The 21,747-nt window shown below is 47.4% G+C and overlaps 1 protein-coding gene across 3 annotated transcripts in view; it reads left to right on the forward strand.

Annotated features, from left to right (window-relative positions):
- Ttc7b (tetratricopeptide repeat domain 7B) overlaps window positions 1-21,747 on the forward strand; it is a 215,169-nt gene that overhangs the window by 108,729 nt on the left and 84,693 nt on the right. For all 3 annotated transcript variants that reach the window (XM_052185252.1, XM_052185251.1, XM_052185250.1), the window contains exons 9-12: window positions 2,785-2,922; window positions 18,864-18,947; window positions 19,836-19,940; window positions 21,555-21,672. In XM_052185252.1, coding sequence (XP_052041212.1) covers window positions 2,785-2,922; window positions 18,864-18,947; window positions 19,836-19,940; window positions 21,555-21,672 — 445 coding nt within the window. The remainder of the gene's footprint in view (window positions 1-2,784; window positions 2,923-18,863; window positions 18,948-19,835; window positions 19,941-21,554; window positions 21,673-21,747) is intronic.

Here is a 21,747-nt window from a genome sequence, read left to right on the forward strand (position 1 = left end):
CAGGCAAAGGTATGTGCCTAGCACTTGAGCAGAAGCACAGATTGCTAGAGGCCCCAGGGATTTCCTGTCTAATTCCCTCTTTCTACAGATGAAGATTGAGGCCAGAGTAAGAAGGGTACACCTGGTTAGTGCTTGGTTTTCCGCCCGTGTGTAAATTATATGGCTCCCTCCTCAGAGATTTTAGCCCACCCGGCAGCCCATAGAGAAAAATTAGTCATCAGGAAAGGCAGAGAAGTCCCACCCTCAACGTGGTGCTGAATTGGAAAAATGCTGAGGTGACTGGATAGAGGGCCGGGAGAGGAATGCCAGGAGGACGTGGCCAGCACAACACAGGCTAGGGCTTCAGCATGCGCAACCCTCTTGCCTCAGGTTAAAGCTTGGCATTCTCTTGTTCTGCAAACTGACCAAAAGATGTTTACAGGGGCAGACTGCTTGGGTTACCACTGCTTTCTACCGGGCCACTGCTGACGTCATTGGGCTCACTTCTCTCTGGGAAGCTGGTTGTGCCGGGTTCATCTTTCCTTGACCATCAGCTTGTAACTTGGGATGGTGTCATTTATATTCTTTGCTCTGCCTTGGCAGTGCCAGAGAAGGCACAGAGGGGATAATGCTGGCAGTGGCTCAGTGATCATTTTTTTTTCAAGTGAGCAAGACTTACCTGCTGTGTCACTGGTTTGTGAGGGCAGCTCCTGTTGGCCTCCCCACTGTACTGGATGCTTTATTTCTTCCATGCAGATGTGATTGGTTGTGGTGCCCAACCCCTTTGGTGGACTACTGAATGATTATGAGATTGGATGCTCCAAATTGGAATTTGAGAGATATGACCACATGTCTACAGCACTTGCCTCTAGTGTGGTATGGGTGCTGTAGAGTGGTATCTTCAGCTAACCCACTCCTTCATATAAGTAGTACACAATGGTATTCAGTGTCGAAACCCTTAGAGGCAGTCAGGTTTGCCTCCATGGTATCCAGTTTCTAGAACCATCTCTTCTCTTCAGGGACAGTGAAATCCTGTGATGTCACAGCCTCCCAACTACAGCACTGGCTGTCTCTAAACCTCTTCTACATGCAGTTGCCCTAGGGGGCTTTCTCTCTCAGTGTCCTTTGGAACTTTGATTTTTCATTGAGGGGGAACAGATAATTCATGTACTCAATTTCAAAACCAAAATAGGAGCTGCCTTGTTCTTTGGATGTCTGGAAAAATGATATTCTTTCTTAGCTCTGACTCTAACTTAGAAGCATCAGTTTCTCTACCATCTTTCCACCTACAAGGAGTCATTTGAAAGTGCACCAATTCTCACTGCATAGCAAATTACACTGCTACTGGAGGCAGAGGCTTTTAGCAGTGTGTCTGTGTAACCTCATCCAAGTCAGGACTCTGGGTATCTAGAGGTTATAGCTTTCCTCTGCTGTCTGGAAAGAAGACACATTAGGAATAACTTAAAAACCTCTCCTACATAGTATCTGTGCAGTTTGTTTTGTTTTCTTCCAGGCGTTGGTCTGAGTAGAGTAGTCATTTGCTGATTTATAGCAAATGAATAAGCAGAGACCATTTACAGCAGGCCCTCTTTCCTTCTGAGTGTCTTTTGCTGGCTCAAAAGGAGCTGCGTAAAGAAAACTTAGAATGAACTCTTCAAAAGCAGGCTTGTGTTCCTAAGAGATGACTCACTTTGTAGGAAGTGGCCTGTTCTACATAGTCTCATTTGGCTTTGACATTTAAGAGCCAGGAGTTTTCAAGTGAGTAAGTTCTGATGGGTGACGGAGACTAAATGACTTGGACTTGGGCGCAGACACAAATAAGGCATTTTGCCTCATTAGCAAGAGGGAAGGTGTGTGTGTGGCCTTTCTGAATGCCAGGCAGGAAGATAAACATCAGCCTGGGGGACAAGTGACCCCCAGAACCTCAGTACCATTCTCAAATGGAATCCATGCATGCCTTGTTGCTCCTCAGACAGGCACGGTGGGGACTATTCATTAGCAGAGCTGGGGGGGGGGGGGGGGGGAAGCAAGCAGGACTCTAACTTCAGTGATTTAGAGTGCTTGTTAGGGAAGAAAGAGGCAATGAGACAGCTGCCCAGACTCTAGTCTGTGTGGTGTGTCTGGAGCAATCTATGGTGAGATTAAGTTTCGGAACAGGGAAAGCATGTTGGAGTGAGGAGCTTTCTGGATAGATGGCCTGGGAGAGCTTGGCTGTTCTCATGGGTCTCTGTACTAAGCAGTGGACACAGGACATTGGCCAGTGTTCTCTTGAGTCCTCTGTGGCAAAGTGAAAATTGCTCACTTCTTGTCTTGTAAATCTGTTCTGCACTTCAAATCTGTTCTGTGCTTCCACTTAGAAGATTGAATTAGTCTTTGAGCTCTGTTCCCATGGAGATGTCATGCAGGGATCTGAGTGTCAGTGACTGAGGAAAGTTTGATCACCTCTGCGGGACTTAATGATACAATTCGAGGACCCGAGGTGCCAGGCTGGGGATACTCTCCCCTTCTCAGCACAGGGCAGAAGCCAGATCACAGAAAGATAAGGGGGTGGGGTGGGGCTCACTTGAAGAATCCTATAGCTAGGCAGTCCTTCAGAGAAGCTTACATGTGGCCTCCAGTGCTGAGTCAAACCGTAATCTATGTCTGTGGTGCTCTGGGGATTTTGGATGTATGACTTTAGGTGACACGTCTGTTATTTACTCCTGCCCTGTGAGGCAGGAGAGCCTAGGTGGCCTCTATGCCACATGACCATGGCGGAGTGTAGGCTAGCTAACCATCTGCGTCTCTTTTCTATGTCACCTTCAGGCCAACCGAGATGCTGTGCTGAGCAGGATTCCCGAACACAAGAGTGACCGTCTCATCAGTCTGCAAAGCGCATCTGTGGTCTATGACTTACTGACCATTGCTCTTGGAAGAAGAGGCCAGTATGAGATGCTGTCAGAGGTACAGCTGCTAAGTCTGGTTGCTTTCCAGGTTGTTAGAGGGGGGAAATGATTTGAGGAGGGACCTGGTTCTTTATCCCCTTCTGCCAGGGGCATACGTCATTGGACCAGTTAGTGATCTTTGCTCTCCTGTGTGCCTGGGCTAAGCAGTCAGTCTGTGATGACAAGCTTCTTTCCCTCAGCAGATCAAACCTCCAGGCGGTGTGTGGGAGGAGGACAGCAGTTCCCAAAGTAGTCTCTTTCCCACATAATTTCTATCATAACCAAAGCTTCTCCAGTGCTGCTTTCTTCGGGAAACAGTTTCCTTTAAACTATGACCGTAACTTCTGATGGCATGCAGTTTGGGTCACAACTAACCTGAGGTTGGCTGGTAGAAACCACTGCATGTCAGAAAGGCACTATCTATGCTTTTAGAGTGCCGTGCCTGCTCGGAAGTGGACTGGTAGATTCCAGAGTTTGGGAAGGGGCTGTGACGTTCTTACCCCCTCTACCAGGAAGCACTCAGGACAGACATGTGATGTTTTGGTTTCATGTGGGGTTAGTCCATCTGAGTCAGGGTTATGAATTATTAAGCTCCTGCCCAGAATACCAAATTTCACGTTAGTAAGGCTAAATAAGTAAGACCAACTTATCTTTCCTTTAGCAATATAGAGAAAGAGAAACAGAAACAACCTATTTTGTTAAAATAAACTTTTCTGTGTTATTTATCTTTCTCGTTCTAAATTTATACCCATTGCAACAGCCTCTGGGCACGAGGACAGAGAGTGAAACACAGTAACAGATTGGCTGAAATCAGATCAGAGCGAGACTCACCCTCCAGCCTGGGGTGCCTCACCACATTAGGCAGAGCCCCGGGGAACGGATGAGCTGCGGGGCTTAATTCTGTTTTTAGTCTTTGGTTTGGTGACTATACAGTGCAGTGGCTACGCAGCCTCTGAAAAGCCCAAACCCCACAAGGCCATGAAATAATGCCATGGCCCAGGTGCCCACGCATGCATAGCCTGCCCTGCTGGGACCTAGTTCTGGCCTAGGTTTGGGCCAGGCTGTTGTCACGCAGCCTTGCAGTCCCCTCTGTGGGCCCCTACTTCCTGGGCCTGTACATCCCTTAGAGACTTTGGGACTTGGCATCATTGCTGTGTTTTGCCTTAGATATATAAATCAATTAATAGAATTATACATTTTATTTTTTCATTATATATGTATATTGTTACCTATTCAGTACCAAGGGCTGTGTGTTTTGGGAATACAGTTGTGAGAGAGGTGTGTCTTCTGCACAGTGCAGGCTCCAGTCTAGAGGGAAACAGCCAACAATGTGCACACATGGCTGACCTGGGAAGACCCAACATCCTGTGATAATACCTACACCTGTGACAATAGCCTGCATCCTGTGAGAAAGGCTTTGGGCTCAGGGCCTCAGCCTTTCCTGCATTTTCCGGGTAGCTGGGACTTTCTTCTCAAATGTGATAAGTGTCCTGTCTCAAATCTTCTGATGGACACAGGATGATGCCATATGAGAATGAAGGCTCCACGGTACTTCAGGGGGACCCCGTCCAGCACTCTGAGGGCGTAGCCAGTACATCCTCTACTAAGCAAGAGCCGTCCTGCCATCTCAGATAACACCTCAAAGTGACCAGCTTATACATCTCTTCATTTATTGGAGGTTTTCTTGAATCGATCTGGCTTGTTTTTCTGTTCTCATTTACTATGTTCTAAGTTTTCTAGATTTTCAGTTAAAACAGGAACGGAACATTTTGAGTTGAGGTGAAGTTTACATATCAAAGTTAGTAGTGTGAAGTATGTAACTCAGTGTTGTTCATGCATCTTTAACAGTGTGTGTCTGTATAGTCAGCTCTGTAGCACCATAATGAGACCTCTGGCCTTGGCTGCCCAGTGAAGCAGAGGGATATTGATCCCACAGTCTTGGAGGTTCACAGCCCATGACACAACCTCTGTGGAGAGACCCACTGCTTGGCTTGCATCTGTGAGACTCACCAGCTAGCATCTGTGAGAGCCTTTGAGAACGAGGAAGAGGTTGCATGTCAAATTAGGAGTGGAAAGATTTTTTTTTTTTTTGATAACTCACAAGGCACATGAGAACTCCGTCATGGCCCCGATAGCTTGAGGCCCACAGCCTCGCAGTCACTCACAGCCTCTCCCCAAGGGACCATCCTAGACTCTAAGCCTTCCACTGCACTGAACCCTTACGGATACCAGAGTCACAGCAGCAACTCTCGCCTTTGGTTCCCAAACATTTCGTCCTAAAAGGATGGCCAGGTCTAGGGAGATGACTCTGCATGCTTGCTGCCCTTGCAGAGACCAGAGTTCCCTGCCCAGCGCCGACAACCGGTGGCTCACCGCTGTTTTAAAGGTTGCACGCATTACATGTTGTTTCAACATTTCACTCTGTCTTATGGATGCTGTTTGGAGGCTTTGGAGCTAAGTGCTTGGTTGGTTCTGCCTTCTGTTGCTGATGTGAGTAGCGTTGCTACGTGGGGCGGATCTGCTCCTAATGTTCTCTAAACTACTTCCACTCTTCTGTTGAGAAACCCCCAGAGCCCCCTCTCCCCTTTCTGTTTTCCTTTCTTCCTACAATGAACTTCACTTCACTGTTTCTTTTTTTGTCAGAAGCAACAGCTCTGCATGTTCCTTGAAGAATCAAACAGTACATATAAATAAAAAATAATAATAATAATAATAGTCACTTAGAGTCAGAAACTCTGAGCTAGCTATTCTTTGGCATCTTAAAGACATCTTTAATTTATCTGTACAAAGAATGGCCTGTGACAGTGAGATGCTGTGTGTGTGTGTGTGTGTGTGTGTGTGTGTTACATGCACTGGGATTCTGTCATCCATATTTTATGGTGGATAAATTCCTATCCTCTTCTCATATTGGCATGCTGCCCATCCTGTCTTTTACCCTGAAACTCAGGCCACCCGTTCAGCATGCCCTGTGCACACTCACAGCAGTCAGAGAGAGGACTTTGTATTGAGCTCTGGATGGACCTGTCACTTCACAGTTGTGTCACCCTTCATAATCATTAACCTATGTCTCTATTTCTTTTCTGTAAAATGAGTATAATGCTATGTATGTTCAGAGTTAGGTGTGTGTGTGTGTGTGTGTGTGTGTGTGTGTGTGTGTATGTGTGTGAGCATGTGTGTTATGTGGCTATATGTGCAGTGCATGCATGTGAGTATACAGTTACACTCATGCAGACACTGAAACAGGATATCCGGTGTCTTCTGTTGTGCTCCAGGTTATTGTCATAAGAAGGGTCTCTCAATGAACACAGATATCACGGTTTCAGCTAGACTGGCTGGGCATTAAGATCTTGGGGTGCTAATGTTAAGGTTACAGGTACACACAGCCATGCCTGGCTTTTTACACGAGTTCTGGGCATTCAAACCTAGAGCCTCGTTGCAAACCAAGTGCCACTCCCCGCTGAGCCATTTCCTCGGGTAGTTATTAATCTCGTGAATGAAGGCCAATGTGCAGAGCCCATTAAGTGCCAGCTGAGTGCTTAGGTGTTGCTGACACTCTCGCTGCCAGGGCAGGGCAGTGACAAGGTCTGTGTGATGTACCTATAAAGCTCACATAGAAAGATAAAGATGGTGAAACTAGAGAAGACAGCAGAGCAAAGCAATATGTTCCTGGCTAGCAAGGGCGGCTTCCCGGTGAGGGCTTTGGCTGTGCTGGTTTGAAGGGATGAGGCGCTGATGTCTGAGTGGGACCATCAAGGCCTGCTGGGATTGAGTGCAGTAGGCCTCCTCCTTACTGGCAGTTTTGTCCTGCAGTTTCAGTTTTCTGTGGCCAACATTAGTCTAAAATATTAAATGGAAAATTTTTAAAATAAGCAATTCAGAGGTCCAGTTGCTTGGCATCCTGACCAGCTTCATGAAATCTTGCCCCATCCTGCTTGGAAAGGAGAAGGCAAAGAGGCCATGGGCGCCGTGGCCCTCAGCCTGCTAGTTAGTTAGTTAGATAGTTAGTTAGTTAGTTAGTTAGTAGCCTCCTCATTTATCAGATGGACTGTCAGGTATGCCAGGTATGTTCAATGCTAGCTCCCACACTTCATGGCGTATAGAAGGAAACAGCTGTGTCGGGCTTGGTGTTGGCCCTCTCTAATGGATCTAGTCACACACCCTGACTGATCTCTGAGCTAGCCGTGCATGCCTCAGAAACACTAGCATCTTCCTGTGTGTGGGCAAGGCCGTTTGTGCCCAGAGAGTACCATAGCACCAGGATGTTGGATAAAAGTTTTGTCCTTGAGCTTCCCTCCTGTCCCCAACCAGCCTCATGTCCACAGAGCAGGTTTCCTTCCCTTTGGCTCCTCTCTTTGGCAAGTCTCAGCCCACAGGTACCAGGAAAAGAAAAGGAAGTGGCCCTGCTGTGTGTGCTAGCCCGCCCCATCCCCTTTCCTGTCACTGGCACCCTTAGGCAGCAGGTGTGTCATGAAGGCGTGGTAGAGACCCAGTCTTTGAAAATTCCATAGCAGGGCCGGGCCGGGGACATTGTTCTCTCGCTGCGCCATTCTTTGCCAGTGCTTATTCAAGATAGAGGGCCACTCTCTGCGCTCAGCGTCAGCTTGCCCTGGCATGTGCCCACAGCAGCATTTCTTTTCTCCAGTGCCCTGTTTACCCTACTCGTGGGTATGAAGAATGGCACAGCAGAAAGAAACCTGAGATTTCTCATGCATGGCCTTTCTCTGACAAATGATATGAGCATAGTGTTTCCCATCACTCCAGTGCTATGAGTTTTTGTGGGCCTTTTTAAGGACTAATTGTGAACCCTGCTGAAAAGTTTGTGTAGGAAGGAACACTTCTTTCTTCCCCTTCAATTTAAACAGCAACCCTCGTTGGCATGACAACCCCTCTATTAAAAGTACGACCAGGAGCCCTGCTTCCTCTGTTTTTCAGAATGAACCCAAGCTGCTAAGGAGGCTTGTTTCTCAAGTGTGACTATTAACAATTCCATTTGGAAAGAATATTATAGGGTCTTTCTGGAGATGGCGTGCGTTCCCCCTACATAAACATGGCAGCTTTAACAACTGAAGGGATATTTTTATCGTTCCATTGAACTATATTCATTTGTTTATGGTAAATCTGTAGAGCTGTGGGTAGTATGGCTAATAACTGTACCAAAGGGACATTTGTACCTCCCAAACTGAGCACTTCTGTTCTTAGGAGGCACTGTGAGAGTGCTGCCCACCTCTAGCCCTGCTGAGAGGGTCATCATCGGCTGGGAAGCGCCTCACCTTGCCCTAGGTGCCCCAGCAAGGCAGTGACGTGTGACCGTGCCACAGCCACCTGTGTGGGCTGTGGAGGGAAACTCTCCTGGAAGAATGATGGGTGTGTCTTCCCCAGACTTTTACCAAGGTTGTAAGCACCACTGATTGCGTATTAGGATCTTGCTTGGGGCAGGGCTGCTAGACAGATCTGGTCCAGTATTTTGAACCAGCCCGGTAGAATCATCCATGCTATTTTTGTAACACAGCCTACCCCAAAGAATCTCAGTCCCCAGTGCTGGGTTCTCTTTGTGAAGCCTGCTTTGTGAAGCACACCTTCCCTCTTTATACTCTTGGGAGGAGCAGAAGCGGTCAAAACCCTTATGTGGTACAGCTCAGGGAGACACTTTTCCAGGTGTTCACTGCCTCGTGTCTTATTTACATTTTTTTCTTTAAAAAATTAGTATGCTGCCTTGATCTTTGAAAAATACAGTTCATAAATATTCAATGACATTCACACTGTTGTACAACTGTCATCATTAATCCAAACTTTCCACTACCTCAAATAAAACTGTACATAGTTAGCAGTAGTTCCCTATCCCCACTCCTACACACACACACACACACACACACACACACACACACACACACACACACACACAAACACACACAGCTCTGGCAACTCTAATCTCCCTTCCTGTGAATTTGCCTATTTCAGGTACCTAGTATTAAACAAATCATGTGGCATGTGCCTGACTGAGCTAATCTTTTTAAGATTCAACCTTGTTATGATAGTATGTCTGACAGCATGTTATCAGGGCCACATCCCTTTTTGTCGAATAATGTTCCCCTGTGCACACCTGTCACATTGTGTTTATCCACTCTTTCATGGATGGCTGCATGAGTCGTCCTCACCCTTTGGCTGTGGGGAGTGTGCCGTGAGCACTACTGCCCAGCCTAACAAACAGATGATGTCATCCATTCCCCTTTAGGCCTGGCTTGTCCACTTAGCTTTGTATGTCAGCCTTGTTGCAATAGTGTCTGGACAGGGTGAAAGCAGAACTCCAGCAGCGATGAGTTCCTCTTCTTATTCTGTAGAGAAGGAGCTGCCATGTCATATGGAAATTCTTGTTGAACTTTTGGAGGAACTGCTAATTGTTTCTCACAGAGACCCTCCCATTTCACTCTCTCCAGTCCTCCTGCTCCCCAGCATCTATTACTCTGATTACTGCTGCCCTGTTGGGGCCGAGTGGTATTTCATTGTGGGTTTGACTTGCATTTTCCTAATGCCCAGAGCACCTCTCCACATCCTTTGTTAATTTGTATGTCTTCTTTGGAAAGATGATTATTTAAGCCTTGTGCTCATTTTTAAATTGTTAATTTTTAATTGTTATAGTTTTATTTAAATACATAATAAACTTATCAGATATATAATTCAGATATTTCTCTATTCTGTTTTTACTTCCTTAATTATGTCCTTTAATGTAAAGAAGTTTTGATTCTAACTAAACCCAGTATATTTTCTTCTGTTGCTTATTCCCTTGGTGTCTCTCTGAGGAGCCACTGATTCAATGACAAATTCAAAAGCATGACGGTGTACCCCCAAGTCTTCTCCTCCGGGCTTGGCTCCCATACTCGGAGTTGATGAGCCTCTCTGGGTGAACTCTGTATATATGTGGCATATGTGTTAGATTGTTTTTCTGTTGCTGTGATAAAACTCTGATAGAAGCAGCTCATGGGAGATGGGTTTTCAGCTCAAAGTGTCTGTGTATAGCATAATAGTGGTGACGTCACAAAAGCAGGAGCTTGAGGGCAATGAGTTAATGCAGAGGCCGGGGAGATGGCTCAGAAGTTAAAATGCTTGCCAAGTAAATGTGAGGATCAGAGTTCAGACCACCAGAAATCCACAAATGCCAGCTGTGTACAGCAGCCCACCTATAATTTCAGCCTTGGAAGGTTAACATGACATTCCCAAAGAAAGATGGCCAGCAAGACTAGCTATAGTCCTTGCATTGATGATTCCTGACCACAGGCCTCCTTATGTGTGCACACTCACATACATTTCACCTATACATATACTAACCACACACACACACACACACACACACACACACACACGCACGTGCACGCATGCACGCACGCCACCACCACCACCACCACCACACAACACCACACCACACCCTACTACCACCACACCACACCACACCACATCACACTGGAAAAATTGAAAAACAAAAACAGATTAATGTTGCCTTTGTCTGGCATCTGGAGTTTGTAATATATTCAACTGGTTCCCACAAGCCAGAGCAGCCCCTCTCTTCTGCTCTGCACACAGGGCTTTGTGCATGGGCTTAGCCAAGCTTCAGTCTGTGCCGCAGCTTTCCATGGCAAATGTCCTGTGGCCCCGACATCTCCTGTGCTCTAGGGTCTGCAGTGCTTCACATCCAAGAGTTCACACAGCAGCCTCTCAGGGCCTTTACATGGGGATAACAGTCCTACCACACAGCAGCTCCTCCATGACCCCCTCAATCTTACATCTTTTGTACCCTCAAAACCAGTGTCACGTGGTCACCATTTCCCAGTTCTGCTGCACGTTCAAGATGTCGCCTCTGATGGGTAAGGTTTTGCCCTCAGAATATTTTTCTTAGTGTCTCAGTGCAGTGAGGGAGTGTTCTCTATGATGGTGCTGATCTCTTTAGCAGTTATACCACCAGTCTGAATACCATTCTGCCTTGACTGTTTCTCTGCCCAACAAATCAGAACATTGGCATCCAGCTCTACACTCAGGTACTTAGGACATGGTCAGACTGAAGCTAGATACTTAGCCAAAGTACCATACAAATGGCTCCTAGCCCAGTTCCCAGTAGAGTGCATGTTATCCTCTGAAATGTCATGATCTAGGCCTCTACTGTCTGAATTTCTTTCAACATTCTTGTTTTTCCAAGTTCTTACCAGAATGGCCCAATAAGTTTTGCTTCCAGCATGCAATTGCTTTGTACCCCAAGGTATCAAAAGCTGCCACTTTCTATCCACAAAACTGTTCAGAGATCTAAAGGCCACATGCATGGTCAGGTTTTTCACAGCAAAGTACTTTCAGTACTAATTCCTGTTTTAAGTTGGTTGGTTGGTTGGTTGGTTGGTTGGTTGGTTGGTTGGTTGGTTGGTTTTTCTATTGTTGTGATAAAATATCCTGGCAAAAGCAATTCAAGGGAGAAAAGATGTATGTGGCTTATAATTACAGGTTCTAGTCCTGTAATTATCAAACAGGGCAGTCCCAGCAGCAGGAGCCTGAGAATTGGTCACGTCACATCCACAGTGAAGATCAGAGTGCCGTGCAGTGATGCATGCATGCTAGTGTGCAGCGCCCTTTCTGTAGTACAGTCCATGACCCGAAGGCTCAGGGAAGGATGCCGCCCAGGTGGGTCTTCCCACCTCACTTAATACAGTCCAGGTAACCCCTCACAGACAGTCTCAGGGGCCCTTCTTTCAGGTGATTCTAGGTTGTGTCAATTGACAGTCAGTTGACAAACATCACAAAGGCTATGTGTGGAAATCACATAAGCCAACACCTTTTATCGAAGAGAGTATTCTTTTCCTTGCTGAATAGACTCGCAACTCTTGCAGAAACCATACTGGCCAAGTCTGTGGTCTTTATTTTATTCCAGAGGTCTATATGTAAATAAGTATCAAGTCAGCCTGGGTCCTCGAGCTGTGGTTTAATCACCTTGGCTTCAGTCCCGTCAGATGCTGCCATCTTAGAGTCTTCAGAGTTCGCTGCACTCCTTACGGTCCTTTCTTCGCTTTCTGTGGCTCTCCTCAGGGGACAGCCGCTGATGCTGCCATCTTAGAGTCTTCAGAGTCCGCTGCTGCTGAGCAGGCCCTGGCTTGCTTTGTACTTGTGCCTCACTTAAGCCTTTGCTGCTCGTTTCCTTTGTACACAGTCTGCCACTGTCCTCGTGCCACCAGGGCGCCAACTCTGGCCCCCTACCTTCTGCAGCCCTCACATCCATATCAGGGGAGCTGCAGCACAGTCTGAGGGTTAGAGCCTGGCACCCCAGGCAGGCCAGAGAGCCAATAACAAAGATCCAAAGGGGAGAAGCAGCTGAGGGGGAGGAGGAGGACACAGGAACTTAGTGCTTTCTGTAAGGCCAACAAAGAACAACCGCATTGGCAACGTGGCAGAGGGAGTTGGAACCAGGGCTCCTATACTGGGCACTTAGTCAAGCTAACGCAGAGAATTGAGAAGGTTGCTGCCTGGGACCACTGAAGAGAACCCACTTTCAGCCAGGTGTGGAGGTGCAGGAGACCCAACGCTCAGAAACCAGAGTTTCTGAGTTTGAGCCCAGCCTGGTCTACAGAGCTAGTTCCAGGATAGCCAGGGCTACACAGAGAAACCCTATCTCCAGAAAACACCCTTCACCCTACCTCACCCTCCCCCCCCCAAAAAAAAGAAAGAAAGAAAAAGAAAAAAACTCATTTTCTATTCTCACTATGGCCAGAAGAAATAATGTATTTTTATTTAAGCATTTCCTAAGCAATAAAACTTGGAGATCCTCTGCCTGGAGTAACCTTACTGTTTGAAAGCAACAAGGAATGAGGAGGGGGTGGGGCAAGGATACAGAGGATCCTGTATTTTATTTCTAAAATAAAGAGGAGGAAACTTGAGCAAGCTTTGACATTGTGTTTTCCCACAGATGGGCAGGGAGGCTTTGTTTGTAGTTTGAGTCCTGAGAACATGACCGTTAGACGCTTTTTCCTGGACCCATTCTTCTCTGAACGAGATTGCTCAAACTCCATTTTAATTTGTACTTTCAGTTTTAATTAAATTAGAAATAATAGCATCATGAGACCTGGATTCTGGTTTCAGCTTGACACTAAGTGACCCTAGGCAGATCTTGTTGACTCTCTGAATCTTCATGCCCATGTCTGTAAAGTAAGAACAGAGTCAGGTTGTCCACACACCTTATGATTGGGGTATTCTGCGTGTTCTAAGCAGTGGTCCCAAATGACTAAATAGCTTAGTAAATTGTCATTGATAAAAGAATCAACATGCTAGTCATCTACCTTGTTAATTTTTAATGTTAATATATAACTATAAAGAATTACATTAATGACATTTAATAATATACTCAATAAATAATAATACAAGAAAGACAGTCTTCCTAGGTGAAGGGCCCTGAGGGTCTCTGCAGTGAAAACTGTTCAGAAGGAAAGGCAAAGCGCTCAGGCTGAGACTGTTCTCAGCAGGATGGCTTCAGCTCCAGGCGTCAAACCGAGTGTACAAGGTACCTGATTATTTATTTCTGCCCTTTCTCCCCTGGCTTTTGGATGCTGAGTCTTGTTCTTGAATTCCCAGAATAGGCCCTGGCCTCTCCTGCCTGTGGTATTGTGCAGCTGTCACTGCCACACACCCAGTTGGTGTGATTGAGCTTTACGTACAAGGAAGGTAATTGCTAAATCCCTTTCCCAGGCCAGAGGAGCGGCCTGTTCCCGGAACCCTTCAAATATGGCTTCCCATGAAAAGCCAAAGTAAGAGAAAGGCGAAGCCCTTATTCCAGCAGGAAATAAGTTTGCAAGTAACATACTGACTACGACTCATATGATGAAGCCCTTTAGCCCCCAAGGGATGCACTGCTACATAGCCACGGCATCTGGAAAGTATCACCTGGCCTTTAGAGGGTGTCAGAGTACCTGTAACTTCCTGGAAAGCCAGCATCCTGCTGCTAAGTTCATCTTCACTTCTAGCGATGGAGATGATTCAGAGGTGTCCACAATGTTGTATCTCTCTGGGCTACATCCCCTGACCCCCAGGTTCATCCCCCTTCCTCTGACACTACAAGTAAACAGGGGCCAGATTTCCACTCGGGCTCCTGTCACTCTCCCAGTCCCAGGAACTCTCCTACTTGCGATCAGATGTGATCTGCTGCCATTTCGTGTCACAAGAGCAGCCGCAGCAGCTGTCACGGTTGCAGGGTCGAGGTGCTCGCTCCCTCTGCCAGACACCCTTGGGTGCACTATCTGTCCATGACCAGCTTCTGCCCCACTCAGCTCTGTGGCTGGAGAGGGGTGTTGATTAGCCTGGGCCATCTGTCCTCGGAGCGAGTGTCTTCTCTCCTGCCATGCTGGGTCTGTGTGCTCCAACAGTTTCTCAGCCGTGTCCCTTCCTCCCCCCCCCCCCTGTGTCCTTGCACCTGCTGCCTTCTGAGAAGTCTCTTGTCATCAGGACTTTTCTTTCACTGCTAAATTATGAGTGTTCTTTACTCTATCTCATTAGCATACGTCCTCAAACCTCCTTACAAACATTAAAACTGACCATTTTTACTGTCACATACAGATGGTTGCAGTTTCTTAAAAGGGTTCATCAAACAAGTGGGTAAGCCCCCACCCCAGCTAAGAAGATTATGGCTATCAGGTCTCCAGTCACAGCACAAGTCTCTTCAAGTCTCTTGGGCAGCTTGAGTTCTTAGAGGTGTAGTTCTAGATGTTTCTGAAAACATAAGGCAGCACTTGCTAGATAGTCCAACACTGGGCATGATGGCATCTGGAATTTGGAGCATCTGGAGCTGTTTGGACATGTTCAGAGCTAGAACTGTATAGCAAAAATGCTAAGAACCCACGGGAAGATAGGGCTATCAGCTATGACACGGAACACAGACCTGTGATCTGGAGGTAGCTTAGTTTATCATTATTGGTTTGCATATTCTCTTCTCTTCTCTTCTCTTCTCTTCTCTTCTCTTCTCTTCTCTTCTCTTCTCTTCTCTTCTCTTCTCTTCTCTTCTCTTCTCTTCTCTTCTCTTCTCTTCTCTTCTCTTCTCTCTCTCTCTCTCTCTCTCTCTCTCTCTCTCTCTCTCTCTCTCTCTCTCTCTCTCTCTCTCTCTGCTTTGTTCTTTGGGGGAGGGGTTCTGGTGTCCAAGGAGACCAAAAGAGGGCACCAGAGCCTGTGGAACTAGAGTTACAGATGGTTGTGAGCTGCTGGGAATCAAACTTGGATCCTCTGGAAGAGCAGACTTAACCTCTCACCCTCCAAGCCATCTTCTGTAGCTACTCTCATTGCTTTTTGAGACAGAGTCTCACTATGTACTTTACTGTAGGCTGGCCTCCCACCTCAGCCTCCTGTGTACTGAGATTACAAGCATGCACCAGCACACTTGACTGAAGCTCCTATGGTCTTCATTTTTTTGATTGGTGTGCATGTGTGCGTGCGTGTGTGTTTGCATGTGCGTGTGTGTGTGTGTGTGTGTGTGTGTGTGTGTGTGTGTGTGTGTAGAGCCCAGGGCCTTGCATATGCTAGGTGAGTACACTGCCAGTGAGTTGTATCCCCAGCCCTCATGTGCACATCCTCAACTTTTCCGACTCTCTTTATGGTTCCTCCATGGCTTGTCATGGGATACAGGTTGCTGTAGCCTTGAGAGAGGTGAAGAATGTGAAAGACATCGCAGAGGGAACATATGGCTTGCCTCCATCTTTGTCAAGCTGAGGGCTTTTACACATAGGCTGAAAATGTTCCATTTGGCAGGCTGTCATGGAATCAGTGAAGTGAATTCTGCAAATTGTAAAGGTCTCAGTCTTTAATAGCTTCAGGGATCCACCCTGGAGAGGCTTGGGGAACAGACACCCCATTAGCAGAAAGAGTACTTCTGGAGCCTGGAATCCGTAGGGATCGTGAGCCCTTGCCCCCTGTTCAGTACACAGTGCTGTACACAGCAAGAGTGACAAGCGTGAGGGGCGTGACTGTCATTGGCACCTCGGGCCATCCATTGCTGCGACGATTATGTGCCTCGCTCAGCCGCTGGAACCAGGCTGCTGGATTCACAGCTGGCTCTGTCACCAGCTCACTGGGATGCCATGTGTCACTTAAATCCCTGTGTTTCGGCCTCCTATCCCTCAAGGAGCATGGTAATTGCACCTTCCTGTGCTGGGTAGGGCTGTAAGTATGATCAAAGGAGGCAGTGCTCAAAATAGTGCCTCGCTGCACAGCAAGTGCTAGCGAGAGCCTCGCTGCACGAGTAAGCAAGCCCGAGGTAGCCCAGTCTGTGGTGGGCAGGGCTCTCAGAGGGATTTCGTTTCTAAAATGAAGATGGAAGTGACTACCTACTGTAAATTTGCATTTGGGCTAAGATGACAGGTATTCTGTAATCCGTTCAGGTAGAAAGCATCTGTCTCACCCGTTGCTTTATGGTTCCGCTTTGCACTTTGTCTTTAGTCTGCCCTGAACAGAGTTTTATAACACATTGAGGTAAAATTCAATTGAAGATATTTTCTTTGTGAGTAAGTAGTCATAGTGCTGTTTGATGTTAAGTGTCTTTTTCTCACACTAACCTGTAACGTTGGCCTGCTCTTTCTTCCTTTGTCCCCCACTTTTCTGATCATGGTCTCATTTTATAGTCTTGGCTGGCCTGGAACTCATTATGTAGGCCAGGCTGGCCTCTACCTCACAGAGATCCTCCTGCCTCTGACTCTTGAGCGCTGGGATTAAAGTCGCGCACGCCATCACACCTGGCCGTGCTCCTTCAGCAATCCAGTTCTGTATGATCGTGGGCTTCTTGTTTCTGTCTATCCAGTAGCCACTTTGCTTGATCTTGAGCACTATAATTTAATCCTAATTACTACAACTTCAAAATAGGGTCTTAGAAAAACCAAGATGACTCTACCTTTGATCATTAAAAAAACAAATAACAAAAATGGAGCTGGCCAAATTGCTCAGTGAGTAAAAAAAATACTTGCCATCAGGCCTGATGACCTGAGTCCATGCCTGCGATCGTGTGCACATGCGTGTGTGTGAGTCCTTATATGTATGTGTATGTGTATTGTGTATGTGGCCTGTGAGGAGGCCAGAGGTTAATGCCAGTCATCTTCAGCGGCTCTCCACATTATTTTTGAGACAAGGTCTCCTGCTAAACCAAGAGGCTACTGATGTGGACTAGCTTAGATTAACCGGCAGTGAGCTACAGGGACCCTGGGGTCTGCCTCACAGGAACACCCGGCTTTCGTACATGGCTGCTGGAGACCCAAGCTCAGGTCCTTATGTTTGTACCACAAGCGCTTTTCCAGCTGAGCCACCCCAGTCCCTAGTAATACTAGAGTTGTTCTCTCCTTGCCAGACCCCACCATTTTGTGTGTTACCTCATGTGTTTATGTGTCCTGTGTGTCACCCCCTCCATGAGACTCTTAGTTCCTGCTTCCTGCCCTTCCTTCCCTCTGTCCATTAGCCATGAGAATTCCATCATGTTCCGTTCCAGACCCGGCTTCCCAGCACTGTCGGGAAAGCCAGCACGAGGCGCTCTAGCTGCAAGGCACACCCAGGCTGGTGTAAGGTGACCTGACGTGAGCTCCTGGTCATCTGAGCCTTTTCTCTGCCTTGCTCTGTCTCTCTTAGCAGCCACCTCGCTCCACCTTGATAAAGAAAGCAATGGTCTGGGTGGGCGACCCCCTCAGTCCTCCCTTTCACTTGAAGCCCCTGCCATCACAGGTTGGTCTGACACTGGGGCCTGGTGCTCTGTGTCTTCTGGGGCCTGGCGTGCTCCCCCATGTTCTCTCTGTCTGCTGAGCCCTCCTTGTTGAAGATTGTTCTAGTTGCTGCCACAAGGAAATGAGGCCATGCTGAGGCAGCCTGTCTGCATCCTCTGGCCTTGGCGGTGCCTTCCTTCACTCCTCACCTGCCCGGTCTCAGCTCCTCAGCCCTAAGGCCTACTGGCCTCCAATGTGCTACACACTGTCCTCAAGGAGCCAAGTGCCTTGTTAGCTCCAGTATCTCCTTGACTTGTTTCCAATCTATTGTTCCCTTCCTGAGGCCCTTTCCGAGTTGTGTCATACTTCCAATAGCCTCTCTGCAAGGTCCCCACTTCAATTTCCTTTCTCAATGCTTCTCCTACCTTTCCCTTCAAAAGAAATGTTGCCCATGCTCCTGTAGCTTGCCCTTTCTGGCTCTTACTTGAATATATTGTGAGTTTTGAAGCTCCTAGAATTCATTGTATTCTCTAGCCTCCGTTATGGTCTTCTACCTCGCCTGCCTTAATGGCCCTCTTATATCTCTACGGTGAATATGTCATTCTGCAGGGCCCTGGTTACCTAGGAGGCAGTGTGTGAACTGTATGCACAGTAGGCTGGCCACCACGGGGAGCCAAGAAGCCTGAGTGTGCCCTTCCCCAGTGGCTGACTAGGACACGGGAGTGAAGGCCGCTCAGGAGCAGTTACGGTAGCAGGAGATCTCAGGGTAGAAAGAGGAAGAGTAACTTGGGAAAGCAGCTGTCACCTCAAAGATGGCATGGTTCCAGACCCACCTCCTGTGGATGTTTGTCCAAACTGGATTCACTGGGCTTGTGGTGGCCACACTGAGGGGCACTGTCCACCCCTCTTCCCCATGGCCACACTGAGGGACACTGTCCACTCCTCTTCCCCGTGGCCACACTGAGGGACACTGTCCACTCCTCTTCACTGTGGCCACACTGAGGGGCACTGTCCACTCCTCTTCCCCGTGGCCACACTGAGGGGCACTGTCCACTCCTCTTTCCCGTCTCCATGAGTTCTTTCCTCACCAGCACGGCTCAGCAGCCGTTCTTAGAAAGGCCACTCCTGAAAGCTGTGGTCATACCCACAGAGCCCGTTTCCTCCTGCCCATGGAGAGTTCTAGGCACTGGAGGCTAATGGAGTTGGCGGGGGCTCACCGGGTCTGCTGGTAGCCGTCCTCGTTATGTGAGCATTGTTTTTTCTTTCCAACCAGTGCTTAGAAAGAGCCATGAAGTTTGCCTTTGAGGAGTTCCACCTCTGGTACCAGTTTGCTCTGTCGCTGATGGCTGCTGGAAAGGTGAGTCTCTCTCTGCCCGCCAATCTGTCTACCTGTGTGCTGGTGAAACTCATGAAGGATGTATCTTACCTGCTACCTCGTAAAAGGCTAAGACACCATTTCAAACACTTTTCATAATGGACCGCCACATTTAGGGTCAAAGGTGGACACAGGACTAAGAGGAGGAATTCTTAATTTGCCATCTTTAAAATGGTTAAACTTAAGTCTTGAATCCCTTGTGAGAGTATAAACATGTCCCAGGTGTGTGCATGGGTAGGGTGTCTGGGTGACTGGGGAGAGTCTTTGGGTTGTCCCAACAGTCTGCAGTGTCGAGCAGCAGAGGATACTAGCCAAGACCATGGCTTACTGCTGCTTTTGGGGGAAGCCCGGGGCAGTTTCATACCTGAGTGACAGGGAACATGTCACTCAGTGTCTCAGTTTCTTTTTAGTAAAATGGAGTGGTGTTCCTACTTCAAGAGTTACTAGACATGCATGCTGAAATACACACAAATATTTAGGGTGTCAGTCCTGCCATATGCACACTTGATAAAGGTGCAACCATTAGTAAGCCTGGAACTCAGTGAGTTGTGAAGTCTCACATGGAATACTATTTGTGCTAACTGAGCTCAGAAGTATAGTGTAGTATGCTTTAATTAGTTGTTTGTTTTTATGACAGTGTAACTACTGCAGTCTATTTTTCCTTGTTGTTGCAATGGTTGCCCAGGCAAAGAGTGAGTTAGGCAGGTACCAGGGGCCCATTTCAACTTGCTCTTGGTAAAAGCTCACTCCCTGTCATGCTGAGCCCCAAGCTCTGGCTCTCACAGACCTTGGCCCCTCTGAGAAGGCTATAATGCTTCCATCTGTCAGACCGTGAGTTTTACACAGTTTCTCTGTCCCGTCCCTGTGCAGTCTGCCCGTGCTGTGAAGGTGCTGAAGGAATGTATCAGGCTCAAGCCGGACGATGCCACCATCCCACTCCTGGCCGCCAAGCTTTGCGTGGGGTCCCTGCACTGGGTAAGTGGGGAGCCCCCCCTCCTTCCTTCACGCTCCCATGTCAGGCCTCGCCGGCCTGCCCTAGGGGAGTCTATAGATTTCCAGCATGCTTTGGGTTTTAATGGAAATGTGCTTGAAAAGTAGTAGTGAGAGGCTAGATTAGATTCATGCTCAGAGGGGTACAGCTCACTGTGTGGGGCTTATGGGACTGAGAAGGCCCCAACGCTTTCTAGTCACCTTTGACTTCAAAAATGTACTCTCTGCCTCAACATACTTAAGGACACATAGCATGCATCCTTCATGCAGCTTCCTTCCCACGCATTCTTCAGACTGGCCTCTTCAGACTTGTGTGTGGCAGTAATCTTATCTATCAAGGTTCTAGAACCTCAGCGAATACAGTATTAGAAAACAGAAGGCTCATTGGCGTGCCGAGCTGGAGGCATAGATGATTGTCTTCTGCATTGGAGTTTTCATGTCTTTGATTCAACTTCATATTCAGTTAGTTTTGCAGATGAAGAATAATTTGTCCCAAGGCCCAAGACTCTGCTAACTTGGGGTTTCTTCCCTTATAGCCTCGAGGCCTGTTTTTTCCATGTATTCTCCCCTAACAGGGAGAAGAGCAAGCCTTGTAAAGAAAGTGATGCATTGTGTGGTTCTCTTGAAGGAAGCAGGCATAGATGCACAGCTTTGCTGTGGCATGACGAACTCCTGTGATTGAGAGTTTGGAGCTGTGACCAGAGGGGCCATCAGCATGTATGTTGTCTTGGGACACAAGTGACCACCGCCCTCCTCCCAGTGGCGGCTCTATTTATTACCAGGACAAACAGGTCCCTAAACACCCAAACAAACCTTGGTTAGAGATGGGAGCAACAAATCTTTTCTGGGTGCCATTTCTTACCATTTTATTATTCACATTTTCAAAGGCCTCAGCAATCAAGAGTATAATGAACTCCCGTGTGCTACATCCACCTCAGAGCCACCATTGCCACACTTTTAAAGAAAGAAATCTCTTTCCTAGTGAGTTGTGAAGAGGTCTCATTGAGAGTACAATTTACAGGCACATATTTCCCACAGGAATCTGCTGGTGCAAGGCCCATGTGCTGTGTTCTGTAAAATAGGTCGAGTCGTGAAGTATTTTACAGCTTGTGGCAAAGAGAATTCAAGTTTAAATGCATTCTTTATGTCATGAATAAAGGGAAAGACACAAAGACAAGACATTCCAAGAGCTGTTTTCTTTTTAAACATACTTCATTTGACCTCTGACCCCTGAGGCTATCCCCATTATAGAACCAAGGAGTGAACAATGATGATGGAGAAGAAAGAAACCCAGCAAATATGAAAGCAGCTTTGGAAGAAAAGGCAGTAATCAGAAAGGGAACATTTAAGGAGAGATAACTAGGCGTCCTGTGGGTCATTGAAAGGCCCAGTAATGGGACTTTCAGGGAGTGAGGGGCTAGAAAAGGGGAAATCATTTGAAATGTAAATAAAAAATATATCGAATAAAAAAAAAAAGAAAAGAAATGAGAACTGCCGGGGTGAATCCGGCAAACCAGAAACCTGGCTTCATGGGTTTCTCATGTGCTCATGGGAAGTGATGTTACGAGCTTGACAGGTTGTTTTAAACTTATCTTTCAGTTGGAAGAGGCTGAGAAGTTTGCCAAAACTGTTGTTGACGTGGGAGAGAAAACGTCAGAATTCAAGGCCAAAGGCTACCTCGCTCTGGGGCTCACATATAGTCTGCAAGCCACCGATGGTGAGAGAACACCTCCCACCCCCACCCCCAGCCCAAGACCGCCCTGCAGTGTCTCGTGGTCTCCTCTGTCTGTGG

This window comes from Apodemus sylvaticus, chromosome 6 (assembly GCF_947179515.1).
Source record: "Apodemus sylvaticus chromosome 6, mApoSyl1.1, whole genome shotgun sequence".
Taxonomy (NCBI): domain Eukaryota; kingdom Metazoa; phylum Chordata; class Mammalia; order Rodentia; family Muridae; genus Apodemus; species Apodemus sylvaticus.